At 41.4% G+C, this 22,864-nt stretch overlaps 1 protein-coding gene across 4 annotated transcripts in view; it reads right to left on the bottom strand.

The window, feature by feature from the left end:
* Window positions 1–2,766: 2,766 nt before the first annotated feature.
* Window positions 2,767–22,864, bottom strand: part of LOC143287760 (uncharacterized) — a 44,243-nt gene continuing 24,145 nt past the window's right edge. For all 4 annotated transcript variants that reach the window (XM_076596035.1, XM_076596034.1, XM_076596033.1 and 1 more), the window contains exons 4-8: window positions 18,877–19,101; window positions 17,235–17,431; window positions 12,921–13,148; window positions 11,972–12,230; window positions 2,767–9,509 (exon numbers count right to left, since the gene is read on the bottom strand). In XM_076596035.1, the coding sequence (XP_076452150.1) occupies window positions 8,913–9,509; window positions 11,972–12,230; window positions 12,921–13,148; window positions 17,235–17,431; window positions 18,877–19,101 (1,506 nt within the window). In that variant the 3' untranslated portion in view covers window positions 2,767–8,912. The remainder of the gene's footprint in view (window positions 9,510–11,971; window positions 12,231–12,920; window positions 13,149–17,234; window positions 17,432–18,876; window positions 19,102–22,864) is intronic.

Below are 22,864 nucleotides of genomic sequence, written 5' to 3'. Positions count from 1 at the left end.
CTCGGCACAAAACACATGTTCACTGTCCATCCCGTGCCACATATAGCGGACCTGGGATGTACAGGTTCACACATTTCCAACTGTTGACATGCCTCTGACATTGACCTTCAGGCAAAACTCGCGTGGGAGGGTGGGGGGCAACTTCCAGCACTTTTTTTTTTTTTTTTAATTTTCTTTTCCCCTTATCTTTTCCTTTTTTTTCCCTTTTTCCCCTTCTCAGAAAATGGGGACACTATGAATCCCAAGTTTCGGGGGCTGGGGGGTGAAGGGAGTCAACACAGAAAAAATCCACCAAATACCAATGATCCAAAGTGAAAAAGAACCAAAAAGGAATCAAGACATCATCTGGTACAGTGAAACATCATTTCAGTGAAACCACCTCTTGTATTTAGTGAGGAGAGGTCGGGAGGTCCCACAGAGTTCAGCGTTCTGCATCTCAAAACTTTGTATCCTCCCATCATCTAAACACATCAACCTGTCATTAAAAAAAAAAAAAAAAAAAAAAAATAGCCTGCATGGGTGCGTGTGTGTGTGTGTATGCGTGTATGCGCACGCGTGCGAGTGGGGAAGTGTGTATGAGTGGCTGTGCATGGGTGAGTGGGTGCGTGCGTATAACAAATATCTGGAGGGAAAAAAGAAAACAACAAAAACCACCACCATATTACTTTTATCACGCATTTCAAAATCAGCAAATGAAACCACTTTCTGTAGGGAGGAGCGGCCTGGAGGTCTGTTCTGCATTTCGAATCACACCGCATCCCTCCCCAATCAAAGAATACACACATCAAAGAAAGAAAAATCGAAACGCCACGACACCGCACTTCCTCCTTAAGTTTGAATCTTGGCATTATTGACCTCAAATAGTTTACCAAGTGATGCAACAGAAGAGCACATATTTTAGTCTTGCTATGACTGCACTCACTACGTGTTATTAAGATGTGCGCGTTCTTGAAGGGTTGGATGCAAACATTTGTGTGTGTGCAGTGTGTGTGTGTGTGTGTGTGTGTGTGTTGCAGAAAAGAACAATAAAAAAAATTTTAAAACAGAAAATAAGAAAAAAGATTCTGTTCACAAGCCCATTTATCTGTGAAAAAAAAAAAGTTCCCTGTGTACCCCGTGCTGCTCACAGCAGACGCGGGTGTACATTTCATACATTTGTCTGTTGACATGTCCTGAAATCTGACCACTCATAATGGTAATGAAAACTGCAACGCAGGCACAAATTCACCCACCAGACAAAAACATTCATAACTATTGGCACACTAGACAGTAAAGATGCCAGCAGGCCAGTCACACATCTCGCACGAGGAGTGAAGCAATGAATCTTTCCACACAGAAAACAAGTGAGTCAAAACAACACCCAATGTCAACAATCTAAACTGGAAAGAAATCAAAGCGGTGTATGTTTAAATCTTGGCGTCATTGACATCAAATAATTTGTTCACTCTTTGTTCCAGCTCTTGCAAATGTCAGTGTGAAATGTGTTCAGTTCAACTATTTGCCTACATGGTGGGGTAAAAACGGTCATACACGTAAAAGCCCACTCATGTGCATACGAGTGAATGTGGGAGTTGCAGTCCACGAACGCAGAAGAAGAAACTATTTGCCACCTATGCTGGTGTGCAAGTATATACTAATGTGTGCGTGCGTGCGTGCGTGCGCAAATGATGCTCTGAAGTCAGATGGCATTTTTATTTGAAAACATTTTATGGACTATCAGGATGACATGCATGAAGTGGGCCACGTATGGAAAAGTGTGTTTCATAATTGTCAAAACAACTATAAATGAGGATGGAAAGCGATAGGGAGGCTGGTGGGGGTGGCGGGTTGGGGTGTGCTAGCAGGCAAAAGGAGATTAAACAGTATCTCAGAAACAGATGACAAGGAGAGGGAGGATGGATGGATGGCTGGTTTATTCATTTGAAGGCCATTGCCCCTTATGAAAGGGTGTCAGGAAAATAAACGTTTGAAGGAAAAACCAACATAAAAAAATTCCATCGTAAACAATGCATCATGCCTTGTTAAGTGACACACACTCAGATAAGTAATACGTAATACATATCACAGATACATCATACCTGCTTTTATGTGATATATATATACTCACCTGAGTAAAACATATTGCACATCATAAAACATACCTGCTTTTGGAGACATAAAATAACTCACAATACACATCACATATCATGCATGCTTGATTAACCCTTGTCTGCCACTGACGAGTATGCTTGTCAGTGAAGGTATGTCACCACACTGAGGTAAGACTGACTCTATATATCCCAGGATGTCCCGGTCATCATTTTTTATCTTGGCTTCTTCCACTTTTATTTGGGTTGCACTGCTTTTGTTCAAAAGAGTCGGTTATACTGACTAAAAAGCACTTAAAATGTATGCCTCAATGATCTCATTTCAACCAACATTCCGCAGTTCAGGTGTTAACAGCATTCAGTTATGTGAGGAGAAAGAGAGAGAAGGCAGAGTGGGAACAAGGAAAAAAGTGTAATGCAATAGGATGGAGAGAGAGACAGAGAGAGAGAGAGAGAGAGAGAGAGAGAGAGAGAGAGAATGATAACAGACAGGAGATATAAAAAAACCTCTTGGTTATGAAACAAAACACATTTGGATTCACTTCTGATAAAAATGTACCTTCTTTCTGCATTGTGTATTTCAGCGTGTTTTCTGCAATGTGATAATAATCCTGATGTCTGTGGAAGATGAGGCCCTTCAGAGGACGGAGGGAAAAAAGAAAAAGACAAGAGTGAAAACAAGTTTATCATTCTTTCTTTATTATAATTCTTGTTTTCTGTCCATCCAGACTATCAGCTGGAAATATTTCACGAACAAAATCACACCAGAAATCATCACCATACCACACGTGAAACAAAAACAAAAACAGAAAATGGGACAAAATAATGTGAACATAAGAAAGCAAGAGACAACAGAAAAACAAAAACAGAAAATGGGACAAAATAATGTGAACATAAGAAAGCAAGAGACAACAGAAAAACAAAAACAGAAAATGGGACAAAATAATGTGAACATAAGAAAGCAAGAGACAACAGAAAAACAAAAACAGAAAATGGGACAAAATAATGTGAACATAAGAAAGCAAGAGACAACAGAAAAACAAAAACAGAAAATGGGACAAAATAATGTGAACATAAGAAAGCAAGAGACAACAGAAAAACAAAAACAGAAAATGGGACAAAATAATGTGAACATAAGAAAGCAAGAGACAACAGAAAAACAAAAACAGAAAATGGGACAAAATAATGTGAACATAAGAAAGCAAGAGACAACAGAAAAACAAAAACAGAAAATGGGACAAAATAATGTGAACATAAGAAAGCAAGAGACAACAGAAAAACAAAAACAGAAAATGGGGCAAAATAATGTGAACATAAGAAAGCAAGAGACAACAGAAAAACAAAAACAGAAAATGGGACAAAATAATGTGAACATAAGAAAGCAAGAGACAACAGAAAAACAAAAACAGAAAATGGGACAAAATAATGTGAACATAAGAAAGCAAGAGACAACAGAAAAACAAAAACAGAAAATGGGGCAAAATAATGTGAACATAAGAAAGCAAGAGACAACAGAAAAACAAAAACAGAAAATGGGACAAAATAATGTGAACATAAGAAAGCAAGAGACAACAGAAAAACAAAAACAGAAAAGGGCAGAAATAGAGTGATAGAAAAACAGAAAATTAACAAAGTACTTGCTTCCAGAATATGAAACAGGGAATTAACAAAGTACTTGCTTCCAGAATATGAAACAGGGAATTAACAAAGTACTTGCTTCCAGAATATGAAACAGGGAATTAACAAAGTACTTGCTTCCAGAATATGAGGAAAGTATTGACAACAGAAGGAACACCCAGCATCCATAAGGATGATGAAAACAGGCCAAAAGCAAAACTGTCTAAAAACCACTACTTCAAGGTAACGTGTACTGTTCAAAGCCAAACCCCGATTAATGTCCATCCATCATATCAACATAATATTTAGATCACATGAAACATTCACCTCCTTCAACAGCTAAAAGCAGGAGGACATGAAGAAAAAAAAGGGACCATCAGTGAGCCATAAGTAAAAATGTTATAGAAAGCCCAGCACTCCACAAGAAGTTCTTACACACAAGGCACAGAGCGCAGATTTGACCCACTTATCAGACTGTCAGGTTCAGCTTCCGTTCCAAGGAGGTGTTCCAAGGAGGTGTCAAAGTGCGTGGACTGATCCACACGCACCACATCACATCTGCTGTATATAAAAGAATAAAATATAAAGAGCAGAAGCCTGAACTTCACATAAACCATTGAGAACGTGCCCTGACATATGGCAGATTGTCAGAATGAGGAAGGGAAGAGTGGCCCATATACAGGCCGTTATAATCAGCACAGCCCTTTTCCATTCCTATGCCTGCATAGCTCAGTTCACTGAGAACCAACTTTGCATTCATCAGTTGTGAGTTCAAATCCCAGAAGCTAAAGGTGTTGTAGTTCTGATGTTTCGGTTTCAGTTTCTCAAGGAGGTGTCACTGCATTCAGACAAATCCATGTAATTATGCTGGATGTAAAGCACCATACAGAGCACCAGCAAAGTTTGGTTGGGTGCCCCAGGCTCAATCCACCCTCTGCACCCTCAAGCAAAACAGAATAAATTCAAACTCAATCCACCCTCTGCACCCTCAAGCAAAACAGAATACATTCAAACTCAATCCACCCTCTGCACCCTCAAGCAAAACAGAATACATTCAAACTCAATCCACCCTCTGCACCCTCAAGCAAAACAGAATACATTCAAAAAGGCATTATCATCGCCCATGTTTAATATGTTCCAGTGGTAATTACAGATCAGTCAGACAGGCCTGGGATGGTTATCTCCCTTTGGCCATACCACCTGACCTGGATATCAACTGGAAACTGCAAAATAAAGCATGGAACATTCCTGATCAACTATTTGGTAAAAGAACAAGAAACACAACAAATAAACTGATTTCCAAAGGAGGCCAGGAAGATGAATCAGTTAGTTTTTGTTTCTCTCTTGTCACTTCGGGACGTGTGAAGTGAATATATATCCTTGGGTTACAAGCACAAAAGTGTATGGAAAATACTTAATGATGAGAAGTATGCACATATATTATGTTGTACCAACTTAAATTTCTCTTTGCGTGGTCCTTGTTTGAGTGCTTGTATGCAAATCAGCTGAATGGTTTATGTATGTCTATATTTACACTATATAAGATTGAACTGTGTGCCACCACACCAAGCATCTCCTTTAAACGACAATAAATCATCTTGTGTGATTGTGATCTTGTGCTCGGAAAAGGCAATTTTGCAAAAGATTTGCCCCTGTCCTGACAGATCAGTCAAGTTCAACACAGAAAGTTTTGCAGGCACATGAAGTGGATATGAGGTGGAAAACTGCAGAGAGTTTGGTGAAATGACCTGCTGGGTGGTGCCCTGAGTGTCAAGCTGTTCAGTGCTTGGGGTTTGGGAAATCTTGTTGCTGAGCATGTTAATAATTATGATTGGAAAATACCTGAAAGTAAAGACATCTTGGTGAAGTGTGTGTCTGTGTCTGTGTGTTTATATGGTCATGCATACATACTTGTATCTGTACGTATGTATGGGTTTGTATTGTTGGACATGCTGGGTAAAAGAGATTGACTATAATGACTAGACAAATGACAGTCACCACAGTTTATTGTAGATATACAACTATCTTTTCAAGAACAAAACAAAAAAAGTTCACATCCAGCCATAAATCCAGAATGTCAAAATTACACATCACCACCAATGAGCCACAAGATGAAGCAGGGAAGCACCAGTTCCTTGGTTACAATGCTGTGTTAGTGGGAAATATCATAGATCTGGTTGTAAAAGTACATACACATATATACATACACATACAAATGTATACTTTCAAGCAGCTACCCCCCAAAAAAAACAGAGCAAAACACAAATCAAACTTCTGCTGATCATGTGGTATGAATACTGGTTTGCTGAAACCATCACACTGCTCTTTGTAAGACTCCAAAAGCAGCAAGAGCAGGATGCTCAGACTGAAAGCCTGACACTGTAACCACTCCAATCTTCACTTAAATACTGAAGCATGACTTAAACTGCTCAGACTGAAAGCCTAACACTGTAACCACTCCAATCTTCACTTAAATACTGAAGCATGACTTAAACTGCTCAGACTGAAAGCCTAACACTGTAACCACTCCAATCTTCACTTAAATACTGAAGCATGACTTAAAAGTAATTCAATGCGGATACCTTACATCGAGGCAGATGAACCCACACCTGAATACTGAATTATACTTTAAAGTAATGGGATGTGGATATCTTATCATAATTATTATTGCTGTCGGTGCTGACAGTCCAGCTGACCGCAAAGGGCCATATCAGGACTGCCCAATTACACAAATGTCCAACCACATTGAACACAAAACTGTTATATATATATATATATATAAACCAACATTAAGATGAACCTACAAATACACAATTCATGACACATCATCTTAACCATTTAGCTCCTTGGGGCAAATAAGATTAGGCCATGCTGAAGACATCAGCCCTTTGTGGATGTTTTACAGCAAGGGCTGGGCTGGACACGTGGCGCGCATGCCAGACCATCGGCTGCCCAAAAGGCTCTTCTATGGCGAGCTGCAACAAGGGAAGAGATCACACGGAGGTCAGAAGAAGCGCTTCAGAGATACTCTGAAAGTCTCTCTGAAAGCGTTTGATATCAACCCTGACTCCTGGGAGGAATCTGCAGTGGACCGTGACAAATGGCGTGCTGCTGTGCACAAAGGCGCCAAGTTGTGCGAGGCCAACAGGACTGCTGCAGCTGTTCAGAAGAGGCAGGCCAGAAAGTCACGGGCAAACAAGCTCCCTGACAATGGTATGCCTGTCTTTGTCTGCCCCAACTGTCAGCGAACATTTTGTGCGCAGATTGGACTATTCAGCCATCTGCGCATTCACAGATAGATTCATGAGCATCCTCCCCCCCACCCCACCACCACCCTCCCCCCATCCCCCAGCTGGATGACAACGATGGTCATCATCGATCTCGATGGACACACACCACCACAGCAAGGCAGATGATTGACAGACTGAACAAGACCTCTACCCTCTACTCTTTCAACTCTTCTTTGCTCACATCATGAGCTTGTCTTCCTGCCTGTCAGGACAAGGTAGGTATGTACCACAATGTGTCTGGTCAGTACATGTGTCCTCCAACAAGGTATGTATGTACCACAATGTGTCTGGTCAGTACATGTGTCCTCCAACAAGGTATGTATGTACCACAATGTGTCTGGTCTGTTTGTGTGTCCTCCAACAAGGTATGTATGTATGTACCACAATGTGTCTAGTCTGTTTGTGTGTCCTCCAACAAGGTATGTATGTACCACAATGTGTCTGGTCTGTTTGTGTGTCCTCCAACAAGGTATGTATGTACCACAATGTGTCTAGTCTGTTTGTGTGTCCTCCAACAAGGTATGTATGTACCACAATGTGTCTGGTCTGTTTGTGTGTCCTCCAACAAGGTATGTATGTATGTACCACAATGTGTCTAGTCTGTTTGTGTGTCCTCCAACAAGGTATGTATGTATGTACCACAATGTGTCTAGTCTGTTTGTGTGTCCTCCAACAAGGTATGTATGTATGTACCACAATGTGTCTGGTCTGTTTGTGTGTCCTCCAACAAGGTATGTATGTACCACAGTATGGTCAGTCCGTGTCTCCTCCAACACAGTATGTATGTACCACAATGTGTCTGGTCAGTACATGCGTCCTCCAACAAGGTATGTATGTACCACAATGTGTCTGGTCAGTTTGTGTGTCCTCCAACAAGGTGTGCATGTACTACAATGCGTCTGGTCAGTTTGTGTGTCCTCCAACAAGGTATGTATGTACCACAATGTGTCTGGTCAGTTTGTGTGTCCTCCAACAAGGTATGTATGTACCACAGTATGGTCAGTACATGTGTCCTCCAACAAGGTATGTATGTACCACAATGTGTCTGGTCAGTTTGTGTGTCCTCCAACAAGGTATGTATGTACCACAATGTGTCTGGTCAGTTTGTGTGTCCTCCAACCATCTTCAGCTGAATGGAGAATCACAGTGGAGGACGACAGTCAAAGTGTAGTGTGAAAAGGCCAAATGATATGAACAGAGGTGCAATCTTTTATCAAGGAGTGATGGAAAGAAACTAAAATCAACTTTCATTAAAGCACAGAAATCAAAGATTTCTAACAAAAAAGGTGTGGACTATAACCCAACTAATCTTTTGCCCACCACTGCACACCCATTTTTTTTGGTCAAAACGAAAGTTGTGTTCTTGAATGTGAACAAGTCCTCTTTTGTAACCAGCATCAACCACTATGTCCCTGTTGTAACATCCAGACAAATTTTATCATCATATTTATCAACATTTTCCTATGGGAATTTCTGGCTCGAATATTTCACAACAAAAACTCCAAGATGCTTCAAATTGACAATTTTCATGCACAGAAACCCACATGGTGGCACTCCAAATGACAGTAAAATCCACTCTGATACACGCATCTCTTTGTGTGTGTGTGTGTGTGTGTGTGTGTGTGTGTGCATGCACGCACATGCACAAGCATGATTGAAGCCTGACTGAATGACACAGGAAACAAATAATGTGCAACAAAAGTCAGCTCTCAGTTGGCTCTACCGAGGTCATCGGCCTGTTGTGCAAAATGACTCTGTGTTTGTAAAACACTTACAGCTTGGTCTCTGACTGAGGATGGGCACTATACACATACAATACATAGCAATCAACCAATCAGTCGCTCACGCCCTGTCACTTCCCAGAGACCGTGCACAAGAAATGAAAAGCTGGTGATGACTGAATCGCTCAGAAACACACTCAAGAAATAACACAGCGACTAGAAGAGTTTTTCTGGGACGACCTGTCGTCGGGTGGTGATTGTGCCCGGGGGGGCGGTGATCCTACCCAAGGACTCGCCTGTGCTGAGCCTCCCACAGCACCAGCTGATGAAGGGCTACCTGCACTATACCTGCGAGAGGAAGGAGGAGAGGGGGGGTGTTGGTAAAGACCTGTCCTTGAGCTTGCTGATGAAGCTCTCTGGATGGATCCTACACCGGAAGCTGCTGATGTTTGCCTCGGATAGAGTACTGTACTGGAGCCTGTCGTTGCTGCACCCAGGTACACCGTTGTGGCTGACCTGACAGTTGTAGGGGTCGTCAAGGGTTGCCTGCCTTGCCCTGCATAGCCAGAGACTGTCGTCGGAGCCGGACGACTTGCATGGACATGCTGTGCTGGCTGCAGCTCAGTGGTTCTGTACTGAATGAGGTACTCTGGGTAGCTCTGAGCTAGATCAAAGATGACGAAAATGGTGGGGTTGTCCACGTTGTCCACACAGGAGTCGTAGTTCTTCAACCCTTCACGCACCGGTGGGCGTTTGTACGACTGATGGCCCCGGATGTACTCTCCCACCAAAACCTACACAGACAACAACATCGTTGTACACTATCGTTACACTATCACTTTGTGTTAAACAACCAGAATCACACTTGCTTTCAATCCATGTGCAACAGATTCAATACAGTAGAGCTATGACAAAGCAACAACCGCCCAACCCCCAAAATATAGCAGCTTGACAGCATCACTGAATCCGGACTCAATTCCTGACACAACAGCTGGCTGCACACACACACAGTGATTGAAAGCTGTAGGAGGCTTTATCCAGACAATAACATCAGGAAAAAAAACACAATCAACAACTAATCTTCATCAGAGTGTGGTGTGGCAAGTGTTCTCACCAGCTGTCCACTCCATCTCAGTCTTTTCAGGCAGCTCAGGTAAACAAATGACAGCGAGAAAGGTACACCATATTTGAAGGAAAAACTGAACTCCAACGAGACAGAAGCAAAACAAAACCTAAACTGCTACTATGGTGCTTGGTTACTATCTAAATCCTCTCTCCCACATCCATCATTACAAGCAGACAAGCAGCAGTGGTCCCACCATGGAAGGGTCCATCAGACGCTTGATAACCCTGCTTGTGAACCGTGTAAAAAAAAAAAAAAAAAAAAGCAACATGCACAAGTTGCCAAAGACAGGGCAACAGCCTGTCACTTGGTGAAGAAACCCCTCCTACAATTCTACATGAGAATCAAAATGGAAACTACTGAACACCAGCAAAGGACTCTGTGGCAAAGCAGGGTCTCCGCTGAAGTGTGGCCTCATGATAACCGTACACTGATAATTCACTGTGGACAAACACTGGGGGGATGCTCACTCAGTCTGGCTCCTCAATGAAGCTAATACTGTCATCTAAGCTATTGTTTTCAGCTTTGTAGGTGGTATCCAAAGTACATTAAATCAGAACAGGCACTACAAGTACTGAACACCACTGAAGTGACTCAGCAGCAGTGCAGGGTCTCATCACAACCTAATATTGATGGTTCCCTGTGGACTGCCGATGCTGGGACGACAGACGAACTCAGGTGTGGGTGTGTATGGAAGATTTGGAACAAGTGGTGTGAAAGTAATGCCAATGAAACAGAGCTGATGATGGGACAGCCAAAAAATAACAACAACAACAAACAAAAATCCCTGTGGACTAGAAATGTGGAAAACATTTCTGGGTCTGACGGTGTATGAGGGATTTGGGATGGGCTGTATGAGTGTAATGCCACAGGAACTGCACTGAGACAGAACAGCAAAAAGAAAAAAACAACAGCTCCACAATTTGAGGCAGCAGCTACTTGACCTAGTAAAGTAAAACCACCTAACCTTTTTGCGTGAACATCAAACGGAGAGGAGACATTCTCCAGAACACACAGGGACAGGAAAGAAAGTCATCACATGCACAGTCTGTCCTTAGAAGTTATCAACAGCCACAGCTGCCTTCTTTACAGCCAGCTAAAACTCTGCAGTGAAAATGAAAAGGTGCTGTGAAAAAGAATGGTTTCATTTAACCGAACAAGACTAAAAGTACATAATTTTTTTTTAAACAAACAACCCCCCACCCCTAACCCCTAACCCCCAACCCGCTGTGTTTTGGATGCAAAGCCACAATTTTTCCCTCAACTATGACCACTGCAGCTAAAATAACAACACAGCTTGTTTGTAGATTTTCAATGTTGCGTATTTTCACAATGACACATACAAGTCAAATCAACTGTTGCTGTCAGTCTCCCATCTATTTTTGAATTTACACTAAATTTCAAAACTGGTTTTGATTCTTCGTGAATTAAAAACTAACTGTAAAAGTGGGTTTGTGTTAACTGTTTATGTTTTTCCCAAAAAAATGTACACATGGCCTTTATGCTCACAAAACATTCTGCTGATTACTCTTGCTCAGACAACTTCCATCACACCAAAAACACAACACAATGTTTATGATAAGACATTTTTGCACTTGTTCTTTTACATAACATTTGCACTTTATAAATCACTGTGGTTTATGAGTGAATAAATTCCCCCCCTTTTCTTTTTTAATTTAGGTGATACAGCTTACATAACCATACATTCAAAAGCCTGATTATATGATAAATAAATGAACAAATAAATAAATTTCTAAAGTGTGCTTGCATTATCCTAACACAGTAGGAATTTTTTTGCATTAGAGATAGATAGATAGACAGATAAATAGATAGACAGACAGATAGATAGATAGATAGATAGACAGACAGATAGATAGATAGATAGATCTGTGTGTATGTGTGCATACATATACATATACATACATACATGCATTCACACACACACATATATAGATATATATATATAGAGAGAGAGAAAGATATAGATATATATAGAGAGAGAGACAGAGACAGAGACAGGCAGAGAGACAGAGACAGAAACACAGACACACAGAGAGAGTCTGACAGAAAAGGGTATGATGGGTCCTTCTGAAAGCTCTACCGGATACACAAAGCACACACTCGTCTATCTACCTTGGCTCGAAACATGAACCGATCAGGATTGGGGTTGTCTTCGTCCGGTCGCTGGGTGTAGTTGTGGCTGTAGGAGGCAGTGGTGGAGAAGTAAGAACCCTGGCCATACACGGCCCCAGCGTTCTCCCCTGCCCGCCGGAAGTCAATGTTGTTGGTGCAGATGCCTCGGGCGGCCAGCAGGGAGGGTGTTCCGTGGAACAGCTCCTCCTCCCTCACCTGCCCCACGTGGCCCTCCCGGGGCGCCATGCCTCGCTTTGTGCTGCACACACACACACACACACACACACACACACGCACACACACATAGTCACAAGCGTGTATGTACAAACACACACACACACACCACATACTCACACCCATACAAAGAGTTACAAACATGTATGTACAAATACACACACACACACACCATGCATACACACCAACCAAAACATACACACACACACATACGCACACACCACACACACATACACACTCGCTCACACACACACAAACTCACAGTAACACGGACACAAATGTGTATGTACACACACGCATTAAGACACAAGTGTGGATGTACATACGCACACACACACACACACTCATACACAACACACATACACACACGCACATGCACACACCTACTTAACACACACACACACACACAATGAGTCACAAGCATGGATGTACACACACAAGAGCGTGTATACGCACACACACACACACACACACACACACACAGAGTCACAACTGTGTACACACACACACACACACACACACACGTGCACACACACACACACACACACACACACACGCGCGCGCGCGCGCCTGTATGCATACCAATACACACACGCACCACACACACACACTGACACCCACACCCGACAAATTCCCCCTGCCAATCCCTCTCACCCACCCACCCACCCACCCACCCACCCACACACACACACACATACACGTGTAGAGCGCTCACCTGCAGAACTTGTCCCACAGGGAAGGGTTCTGCACGCGGAAGATGTGCACGATGGAGACTCGGCTTCGATGCACAGTGTCGTGGAAGGACGCCTCCACGCCCCGGTACTCGGCGCCCCCTGCGTTCAGCTCCACCAGCTCAAAGTGCTGGAACCGGTCGACCGTGCACCAGTGCTTCGGCAGGTCACTCTGGTGCACTGTGGGGCACTTGTGCAGCAGTACCGAGGCCCTGTTTGGTTTGTATCCGTTTTGTTTGCTTGTTTATCAATATCATTGTCATTATTATCATCATTATCATGCATATTATTCTTCATATTATCATCATTCTTATTCTTCATATTATTATTATTGTTATTATGCTATGAAATATGAAAACACATCTTTCCAAAAACATATCATTATCCATATCATTATCATTACTATTATTATTATCATTATCAGTATACACTCTGAAAACACATCTTTTCCATCGACATATTATTATCCATAGTATCATTATTATCATTATTATGCTCTGAAAATACATCTTTTCTAGAAAACAGTAACTGTCCAATGCTGGTCTTGGTATGATCTGGTTTCAAATGCTCTGCAGCAGCGTCGGGTGCTTTGTGCAGCAGTATCGAGGTCCTGTTTGTGTGCGGTTTGTTTGTGTAGTCGATATTAACATCATCGATATCAATCATTATGATTATTATTATTATTATTCATATTATTGTTGCTAATGTATGTATCCATTTTGTTTGTTTAGTCGATATTAACAGCATCAATATCAATCATTATCGTTATTATTATCATTCATATTATTGTTGCTCATGTTTGTATCCATTTTGTTTGTTTAATCGATATTAACATCATCGATATCAATCATTATCGTTATTCTTATTATTCATATTATTGTTGCTCATGTTTGTATCCATTTTGTTTGTTTAATCGATATTAACATCATCGATATCAATCATTATCGTTATTCTTATTATTCATATTATTGTTGCTCATGTATGTATCCATTTTGTTTGTTTAATCGATATTAACATCATCGATATCAATCATTATCGTTATTATTATTATTCACATTATTGTTGCTCATGTATGTATCCACTTTGTTTGTTTAATCGATATTAACATCATCGATATCAATCATTATCATTATTATTATTATCATTCATATTATTGTTGCTCATGTTTGTATCCATTTTGTTTGTTTAGTCGATATTAACATCATCGATATCAATCATTATCGTTATTATTATTATTCATATAATTGTTGCTCATGTTGGCATCCATTTTGTTTGTTTAGTCAATATTAACATCACTGATATCAATCATTATCGTTATTATTATTATTATTCATATTATTGTTGCTCATGTTTGTATCCATTTTGTTTGTTTAATCGATATTAACATCATCGATATCAATCATTATCGTTATTATTATCATTCATATTATTGTTCCTAATGTATGTATCCATTTTGTTTGTTTAATCGATATTAACATCATCGATATCAATCATTATCGTTATTATTATTATTATTATTATTATTCATATTATTCTTGTTCATGTTTGTATCCATTTTGTTTGTTTAGTTGATATTAACATCATTGATATCAATCATTATCATTATTATTATCATTCATATTATTGTTGCTCATGTTTGTATCCATTTTGTTTGTTTAGTCGATATTAGCATCATCGATATCAATCATTATCGTTATTCTTATTATTCATATTATTGTTGCTCATGTTTGTATCCATTTTGTTTGTTTAATCGATATTAACATCATCGATATCAATCATTATCGTTATTATTATTATTCATATTATTGTTGCTCATGTATGTATCCATTTTGTTTGTTTAATCGATATTAACATCATCGATATCAATCATTATCGTTATTATTATTATTCATATTATTGTTGCTCATGTATGTATCCATTTTGTTTGTTTAATCGATATTAACATCATCGATATCAATCATTATTGTTATTATTATTATTCATATTATTGTTGCTCATGCTGGCATTGATTTTGTTTGTTTAGTCGATATCAACATCATCGATATCAATCATTATCATTATTATTATTATTCATACTATTGTTGCTCATGTTTGTATCCATTTTGTTTGTTTAGTCGATATTAACATCATCAATATCAATCATTATTATTATTATTATCATTCATATTATTGTTGCTCATATTATTATCCATATCAATATTGTCTTCTTTTATTCTTTTATCTTTTTTTTTACTATTATTATGCTCTGAAAACACATCTTTTCCAGCAACAGTAATTCTCCTGAGCTGGTCTTGGTATGATCTGGTTTCAAATGCATGCTTTATTGCCATTTTGTGGCTGGCGGGGTGCCTGCGAGTGTCGATGCATTCATGTGTGACTGCATGCTGCAGGGATGCGTTTTCTACAGGGTGTCACAGGTGTGCGGGTGGTTTTTATGTTCAGTTGTGTGAGTGTATTCTGGCATGTGTTTCTCTGTGTGTGTGTGTGTGTGTGTGTGTGTGTGTGTGTGTGTGTGTGGTGGGTGGAGGAGGAGGGGGTGGGGGCGTGGCATTGAGAGGGGAGAGGGGTAGCTGGGAATGAAATGTAAAGCGCTAAAGCGCTTCAAGCAGTATTTCTGGAAAAAAACGTGCAATAAGTGTCCATTATTATTATTATCATCATCATTATTATCATTATTATTATGATTATTATCATTATTACTATTATTAGTATCATCACGTCTTTAGTAGTAGTATTATCATCATTAATATAATACATTTTTTTTTAAATTTTTATTTATTCATTTATGTATCTTATAAGTTATTTCTTTTTATTTTCCCTCAAGGCTTAATTATGTGTATTGGGTTACACTGCTGAGCTGCCATCTGCTGAGCAGATGTGTCTTAGCATGTATGGATTTGTCCGAATGCAGTGCTTGAGTAACTGAACTGAACCTGAAACATTTTGTATTTGTATTTGTATTTGTATTGCTTTTTTATCACAACAGATTTCTCTGTGTGAAATTCAGGCTGCTCTCCCCAGGGAGAGCGTGTCGCTATACTACAGCGCCACTGTATTTTTTCCTGCGTGCAATTTTATTTGTTTTTCCTATCCATATCATTATCATTACTACTATTGGATTTTTACGATTATTGGATTTTTCTACAGAATTTTGCCAGGAACAACCCTTTTGCTGCCGTGGGTTCTTTTACGTGCGCTAAGTGCATGCTGCACACGGGACCTCGGTTTATCGTCTCATCCAAATGACTAGCATCCAGACCACCACTCAAGGTCTAGTGCAGGGGTAGAAAATATCGGCGGCTGAGCCGTGATTTGAGCCAGCACGCTCAGATTCTCTCACTTCCTAGGTGGACTCGTTACCGCTAGGCCATCACATGGACAGCCTGGAAGGGTGCAGTGGCTAATGGTCACAGCGCTGAATTCTTGCCCAAGTTTCCAGAGTTCGATCCCCTGTTTCAGCACCCATGGGGGGTTAAGGGTGGAGATTTATCCGATCTTCAACGTCAGCATTATGTTCTGGTGCCTGGACACCCTTTGTGTGTACACTCACGCGGAACATCAAATTTGCACGTTCAAGATCCTGTAATCCATGTCAGCGTTTGTTGGGTTATGGAAACAAGAAGAAACCCAGCATGCACACACCCCCACCCCCCTCAAAGCTTAATTATATAGCTGCCTTTCTGGCAGATAGTTGTGATGACATGGGATGGTCTGGAAACCACACAGGCCAAGTTTCATGCACATGTATAATACACTGAACATAATTATAAGATTCTATCATCATACCTCTGATCACACTGGGGATATTTTGGAAATCAACCTAGGTGAGTTTTCATGCACATGTAAAAAATGTTTCTCTTTTCTTTCCTTCTTTCCTTCTTTTTTTCTTTTATTTAAGAATGACACAGATCAATGATGTTTTCTCCTAATTTATTTTAATATGCCACATACACATACAATATGCTAATAACATACCAAAAGATGTACACATTTCTAGATATCTAAAGGTATACATACACGTACACTGTACAGCAGTGAGTATAAACTTTTCATTATCAATGCCTACATTGCACACATACACAGAGCTGATTAATCTGTCGTTTGTACATGTGTCTAGCTCTGTCTTATAAATCTTCACCTTTATGAGAATAAGTTCTTCACTGTTCTACACATCCCAACACACCACACACACACACACATACACACACACACACCAAACATCACCAACACACACACACACACACACACACACACACACACACACACAACAAACATCACCAACACACAACACCATTTACATGAGAGGAACAGTGGCGCCTGGGTCCAACAGGGACTGGAAGGGCCGCCGAAGAAGGGGCGTGCAGGACCCCCTGCCCAGGTCGATAAGCTTCATCTCTTTGAACAGCACCAGAAAGCGTTTCTCATTGCCATCCTCAAAGTAGTACTTGTGCTGCCCACGCAGGTATTTCTCCTCCAACGTGTACTGCTGAAAACCCTATCAAAAAGACAAGGAGAATCCACAGCTGGTTTTATTTCGCCCACCCAGTTGTGCACGTCAGAACATGTGGACAGCTACAAAAAAAAAAAAAAAGACAGCACTGATTGACAGATCATACATGTATACAGGCATGACTATGTGTACACATACACACACTCTCACATTCACACCACACACACACACACACATACACACACTCTCACATTCACACCACACACATACACGCACATACACACATAAACTGACATACACAAACACAATGACATATTTCCACTGCATTCATCATACAAGTACTGATAGTCAGTCACAGACCCCCCCCCCCCCCCCACACACACACACACACACACACCCCACACACACATATAACCTACATTTTTGAGGATTTTTAGGGGCCGCTGCAAAGTGTGTGGTATGTGTGTGTGTGCGCGCGCACGCATGCACAATAATTACAAATAGTTCTTGAAGTCAAAGGGGAATTGGAGCTTCAATCTGAAGCTTGGATTATCTACTACCAATAACAGTTGCCAGAAGATATGCCTGCTTTTGCATGTCTGCAGCAATTCAGATTTGATTTGAATGTGCAGCATTTGTCACCCTTTGAAAGTAGTCTGGGACTGTCTGGGATCAGACTTCCTGGGACCCCCAAGACGTTTAGCTGAACAAGGAACTGGGAAAGCAGTTTGCTGACCACCGAAATTTGATGGCAGACAGAAGCTGCCCGTCTGCTGAGATCACGTTCATCAGTGGCAATGGCTGTCATGTCTCATGGATGTATGCATAACCCACTTGCAACACTAAACTAGTGAATGTATCAGTGAAAAGAAAGGGCAAGTGTTTCTTTACAAGGAAGGTGCACAGACAGAAACATATGATTTTTTGTTTGTTTTTTAAACAAACAAGGTTGATGAGAAAACTCATGGGAATGGGAAACAGACACACACACAAATACATACATACATACATATACAGACATTGACTGATGTAGATATAGACATATAGCTAAATAATTACTGTATCTATAACAGACATTGACTGATGTAGATATAGACATATAGCTAAATAATTACTGTATCTATAACAGACGTTGACTGATGTAGATATAGACATACAGCTAAATAATTACTGTAACAGACATTGACTGATGTAGATATAGACATATAGCTAAATAATTACTGTATCTGTAACAGACATTGACTGATGTAGATATAGACATACAGCTAAATAATTACTGTATCTATAACAGACATTGACTGATGTAGATATAGACATACAGCTAAATAATTACTGTATCTATAACAGACATTGACTGATGTAGATATAGACATATAGCTAAATAATTACTGTATCTATAACTAGTTACACAGGTCTCCTGCCTCATGAATGCTTTTACCATCACAGGTAACGTACCGCAGCCCCCAGCCCCTTCAACTTCAACTACTCACTGAAACATAAGGCGCAAAGCGTTGACCAGAGCTCTTGCAGTACCAGACCCACTGGCAGTACAGGTTCAGGGTGGTGTCGGCCTCTGCGTCCACGTAGGATGGAATGGACCAGCGACGGACGTCAATGACTGGAAGTGAATCCTGGTCAGACCCATCGCTGACCATGGCCACCATCAGGTTAAAGTCCACGGCTATCTGGAGCCCTCCAACACTGGGCAGGATCACCTGCAGCAGCAGTTTTCAGTTTCAGTTTCGGTTCCTCAAGGGACAGGCGCAATGGCTGAGAGCTGAAAGTGTTGGACTTTCAATCTGAGGGTCCCGTTTTCGCATCTCAGTATCGGCGCCTGGTGGATAAAGGGTGGAGATTTTTTCTGATCTCCCAGGTCAACGTATGTGCAGACCTACTTGTGCCTGAACCCCCTTCGTGTGTATACACAAGCAGAACATCAAATACGCACATTGAAGATCCTGTTATCTATGTCAGCATTTGGTTGGTTATGGAAACAAGAACATATCCTGCATGCAACCCCCCCCCCCCCCCCACTCCCCCCTAAAAAAAAAAAACGGAGTATGGCTGCCTACATGTGGCATGGTAAAAATGGTCATACATGTAAAAGCCCACTCAGGTACATACAAGTGAACATGGGAGTTGCAGCCCACAAGTGAAGAACAACAACAGTTTCTCAAGGAGGCGTCACTGCATTCGGACAATCCATATATATATACGCTGCACCACATCTGCTGGGCAGATGCCTGACAGCAGCATAACCCATAAAACACCACATCTGCTGGGCAGATGCCTGACAGCAGTATAACCCATAAAACACCACATCTACAGGACAGATGTCTGACAACAGCATAACCCATAAAACACCACATCTACAGGGCAGATGTCTGACAGCAACATAACCCATAAAACACCACATCTACAGGGCAGATGTCTGACAGCAGCATAACCCATAAAACACCACATCTACACAGCAGATGTCTGACAGCAGCATAACCCATAAAACACCACATCTACACGGCAGATGTCTGACAGCAGCATAACCCATAAAACACCACATCTACAGGACAGATGTCTGACAGCAGCATAACCCATAAAACACCACATCTACAGGGCAGATGTCTGACAGCAGCATAACCCATAAAACACCACATCTACAGGACAGATCTCTGACAGCAGCATAACCCATAAAACACCACATCTACAGGACAGATGTCTGACAGCAGCATAACCCATAAAACACCACATCTACACAGCAGATGTCTGACAGCAGCATAACCCATAAAACACCACATCTGCTGGGCAGATGTCTGACAGCAGCATAACCCATAAAACACCACATCTACACAGCAGATGTCTGACAGCAGCATAACCCATAAAACACCACATCTACACAGCAGATGTCTGACAGCAGCATAACCCATAAAACACCACATCTACACGGCAGATGTCTGACAGCAGCATAACCCATAAAACACCACATCTACACAGCAGATGTCTGACAGCAGCATAACCCATAAAACACCACATCTACAGGGCAGATGTCTGACAGCAGCATAACCCATAAAACACCACATCTACAGGGCAGATGTCTGACAGCAACATAACCCATAAAACACCACATCTACACAGCAGATGTCTGACAGCAGCATAACCCATAAAACACCACATCTACACAGCAGATGTCTGACAGCAGCATAACCCATAAAACACCACATCTGCTGGGCAGATGTCTGACAGCAGCATAACCCATAAAACACCACATCTACACAGCAGATGTCTGACAGCAGCATAACCCATAAAACACCACATCTACACAGCAGATGTCTGACAGCAGCATAACCCATAAAACACCACATCTACACGGCAGATGTCTGACAGCAGCATAACCCATAAAACACCACATCTACACAGCAGATGTCTGACAGCAGCATAACCCATAAAACACCACATCTACAGGACAGATGTCTGACAGCAACATAACCCATAAAACACCACATCTACAGGGCAGATGTCTGACAGCAGCATAACCCATAAAACACCAAATCTACAGGGCAGATGTCTGACAGCAACATAACCCATAAAACACCACATCTACAGGGCAGATGTCTGACAGCAACATAACCCATAAAACACCACATCTACAGGACAGATGTCTGACAGCAGCATAACCCATAAAACACCACATCTACAGGACAGATGTCTGACAGCAGCATAACCCATAAAACACCACATCTACAGGGCAGATGTCTGACAGCAGCATAACCCATAAAACACCATATCTACACAGCAGATGTCTGACAGCAGCATAACCCATAAAACACCACATCTACAGGACAGATGTCTGACAGCAGCATAACCCATAAAACACCACATCTACAGGACAGATGTCTGACAGCAGCATAACCCATAAAACACCACATCTACAGGACAGATGTCTGACAGCAGCATAACCCATAAAACACCACATCTACACAGCAGATGTCTGACAGCAGCATAACCCATAAAACACCACATCTACAGGGCAGATGTCTGACAGCAGCATAACCCATAAAACACCACATCTACAGGACAGATGTCTGACAGCAGCATAACCCATAAAACACCACATCTGCTGGGCAGATGTCTGACAGCAGCATAACCCATAAAACACCACATCTACACAGCAGATGTCTGACAGCAGCATAACCCATAAAACACCACATCTACACGGCAGATGTCTGACAGCAGCATAACCCATAAAACACCACATCTACACAGCAGATGTCTGACAGCAGCATAACCCATAAAACACCACATCTACAGGACAGATGTCTGACAGCAGCATAACCCATAAAACACCACATCTACACAGCAGATGTCTGACAGCAGCATAACCCATAAAACACCACATCTACAGGACAGATGTCTGACAGCAGCATAACCCATAAAACACCACATCTACAGGGCAGATGTCTGACAGCAGCATAACCCATAAAACACATCTACACAGCAGATGTCTGACAGCAGCATAACCCATAAAACACCACATCTGCTGGGCAGATGTCTGACAGCAGCATAACCCATAAAACACCACATCTACAGGGCAGATGTCTGACAGCAGCATAACCCATAAAACACCACATCTATAGGACAGATGTCTGACAGCAGCATAACCCATAAAACACATCTACACAGCAGATGTCTGACAGCAGCATAACCCATAAAACACATCTACACAGCAGATGTCTGACAGCAGCATAACCCATAAAACACCACATCTACAGGACAGATGTCTGACAGCAGCATAACCCATAAAACACCACATCTACACGGCAGATGTCTGACAGCAGCATAACCCATAAAACACCACATCTACAGGGCAGATGTCTGACAGCAGCATAACCCATAAAACACCATATCTACACAGCAGATGTCTGACAGCAGCATAACCCATAAAACACATCTACACAGCAGATGTCTGACAGCAGCATAACCCATAAAACACATCTACACAGCAGATGTCTGACAGCAGCATAACCCATAAAACACCACATCTGCTGGGCAGATGTCTGACAACAGGATATCCCATAAAACACCACATCTACACGGCAGATGTCTGACAGCAGCATAACCCATAAAACACCACATCTACAGGGCAGATGTCTGACAACAGGATATCCCATAAAACACCACATCTACACAGCAGATGTCTGACAGCAGCATAACCCATAAAACACATCTACACAGCAGATGTCTGACAGCAGCATAACCCATAAAACACCACATCTGCTGGGCAGATGTCTGACAGCAGCATAACCCATAAAACACCACATCTACAGGACAGATGTCTGACAGCAGCATAACCCATAAAACACCACATCTATAGGACAGATGTCTGACAGCAACATAACCCATAAAACACCACATCTGCTGGGCAGATGTCTGACAGCAGCATAACCCATAAAACACATCTACACAGCAGATGTCTGACAGCAGCAT

Source organism: Babylonia areolata, chromosome 11 (assembly GCF_041734735.1).
Source record: "Babylonia areolata isolate BAREFJ2019XMU chromosome 11, ASM4173473v1, whole genome shotgun sequence".
In the NCBI taxonomy this organism is placed as follows: domain Eukaryota; kingdom Metazoa; phylum Mollusca; class Gastropoda; order Neogastropoda; family Buccinidae; genus Babylonia; species Babylonia areolata.
Note: the sequence above shows the minus strand (reverse complement) of the source record. Positions and strands in the feature narration are given on the sequence as shown.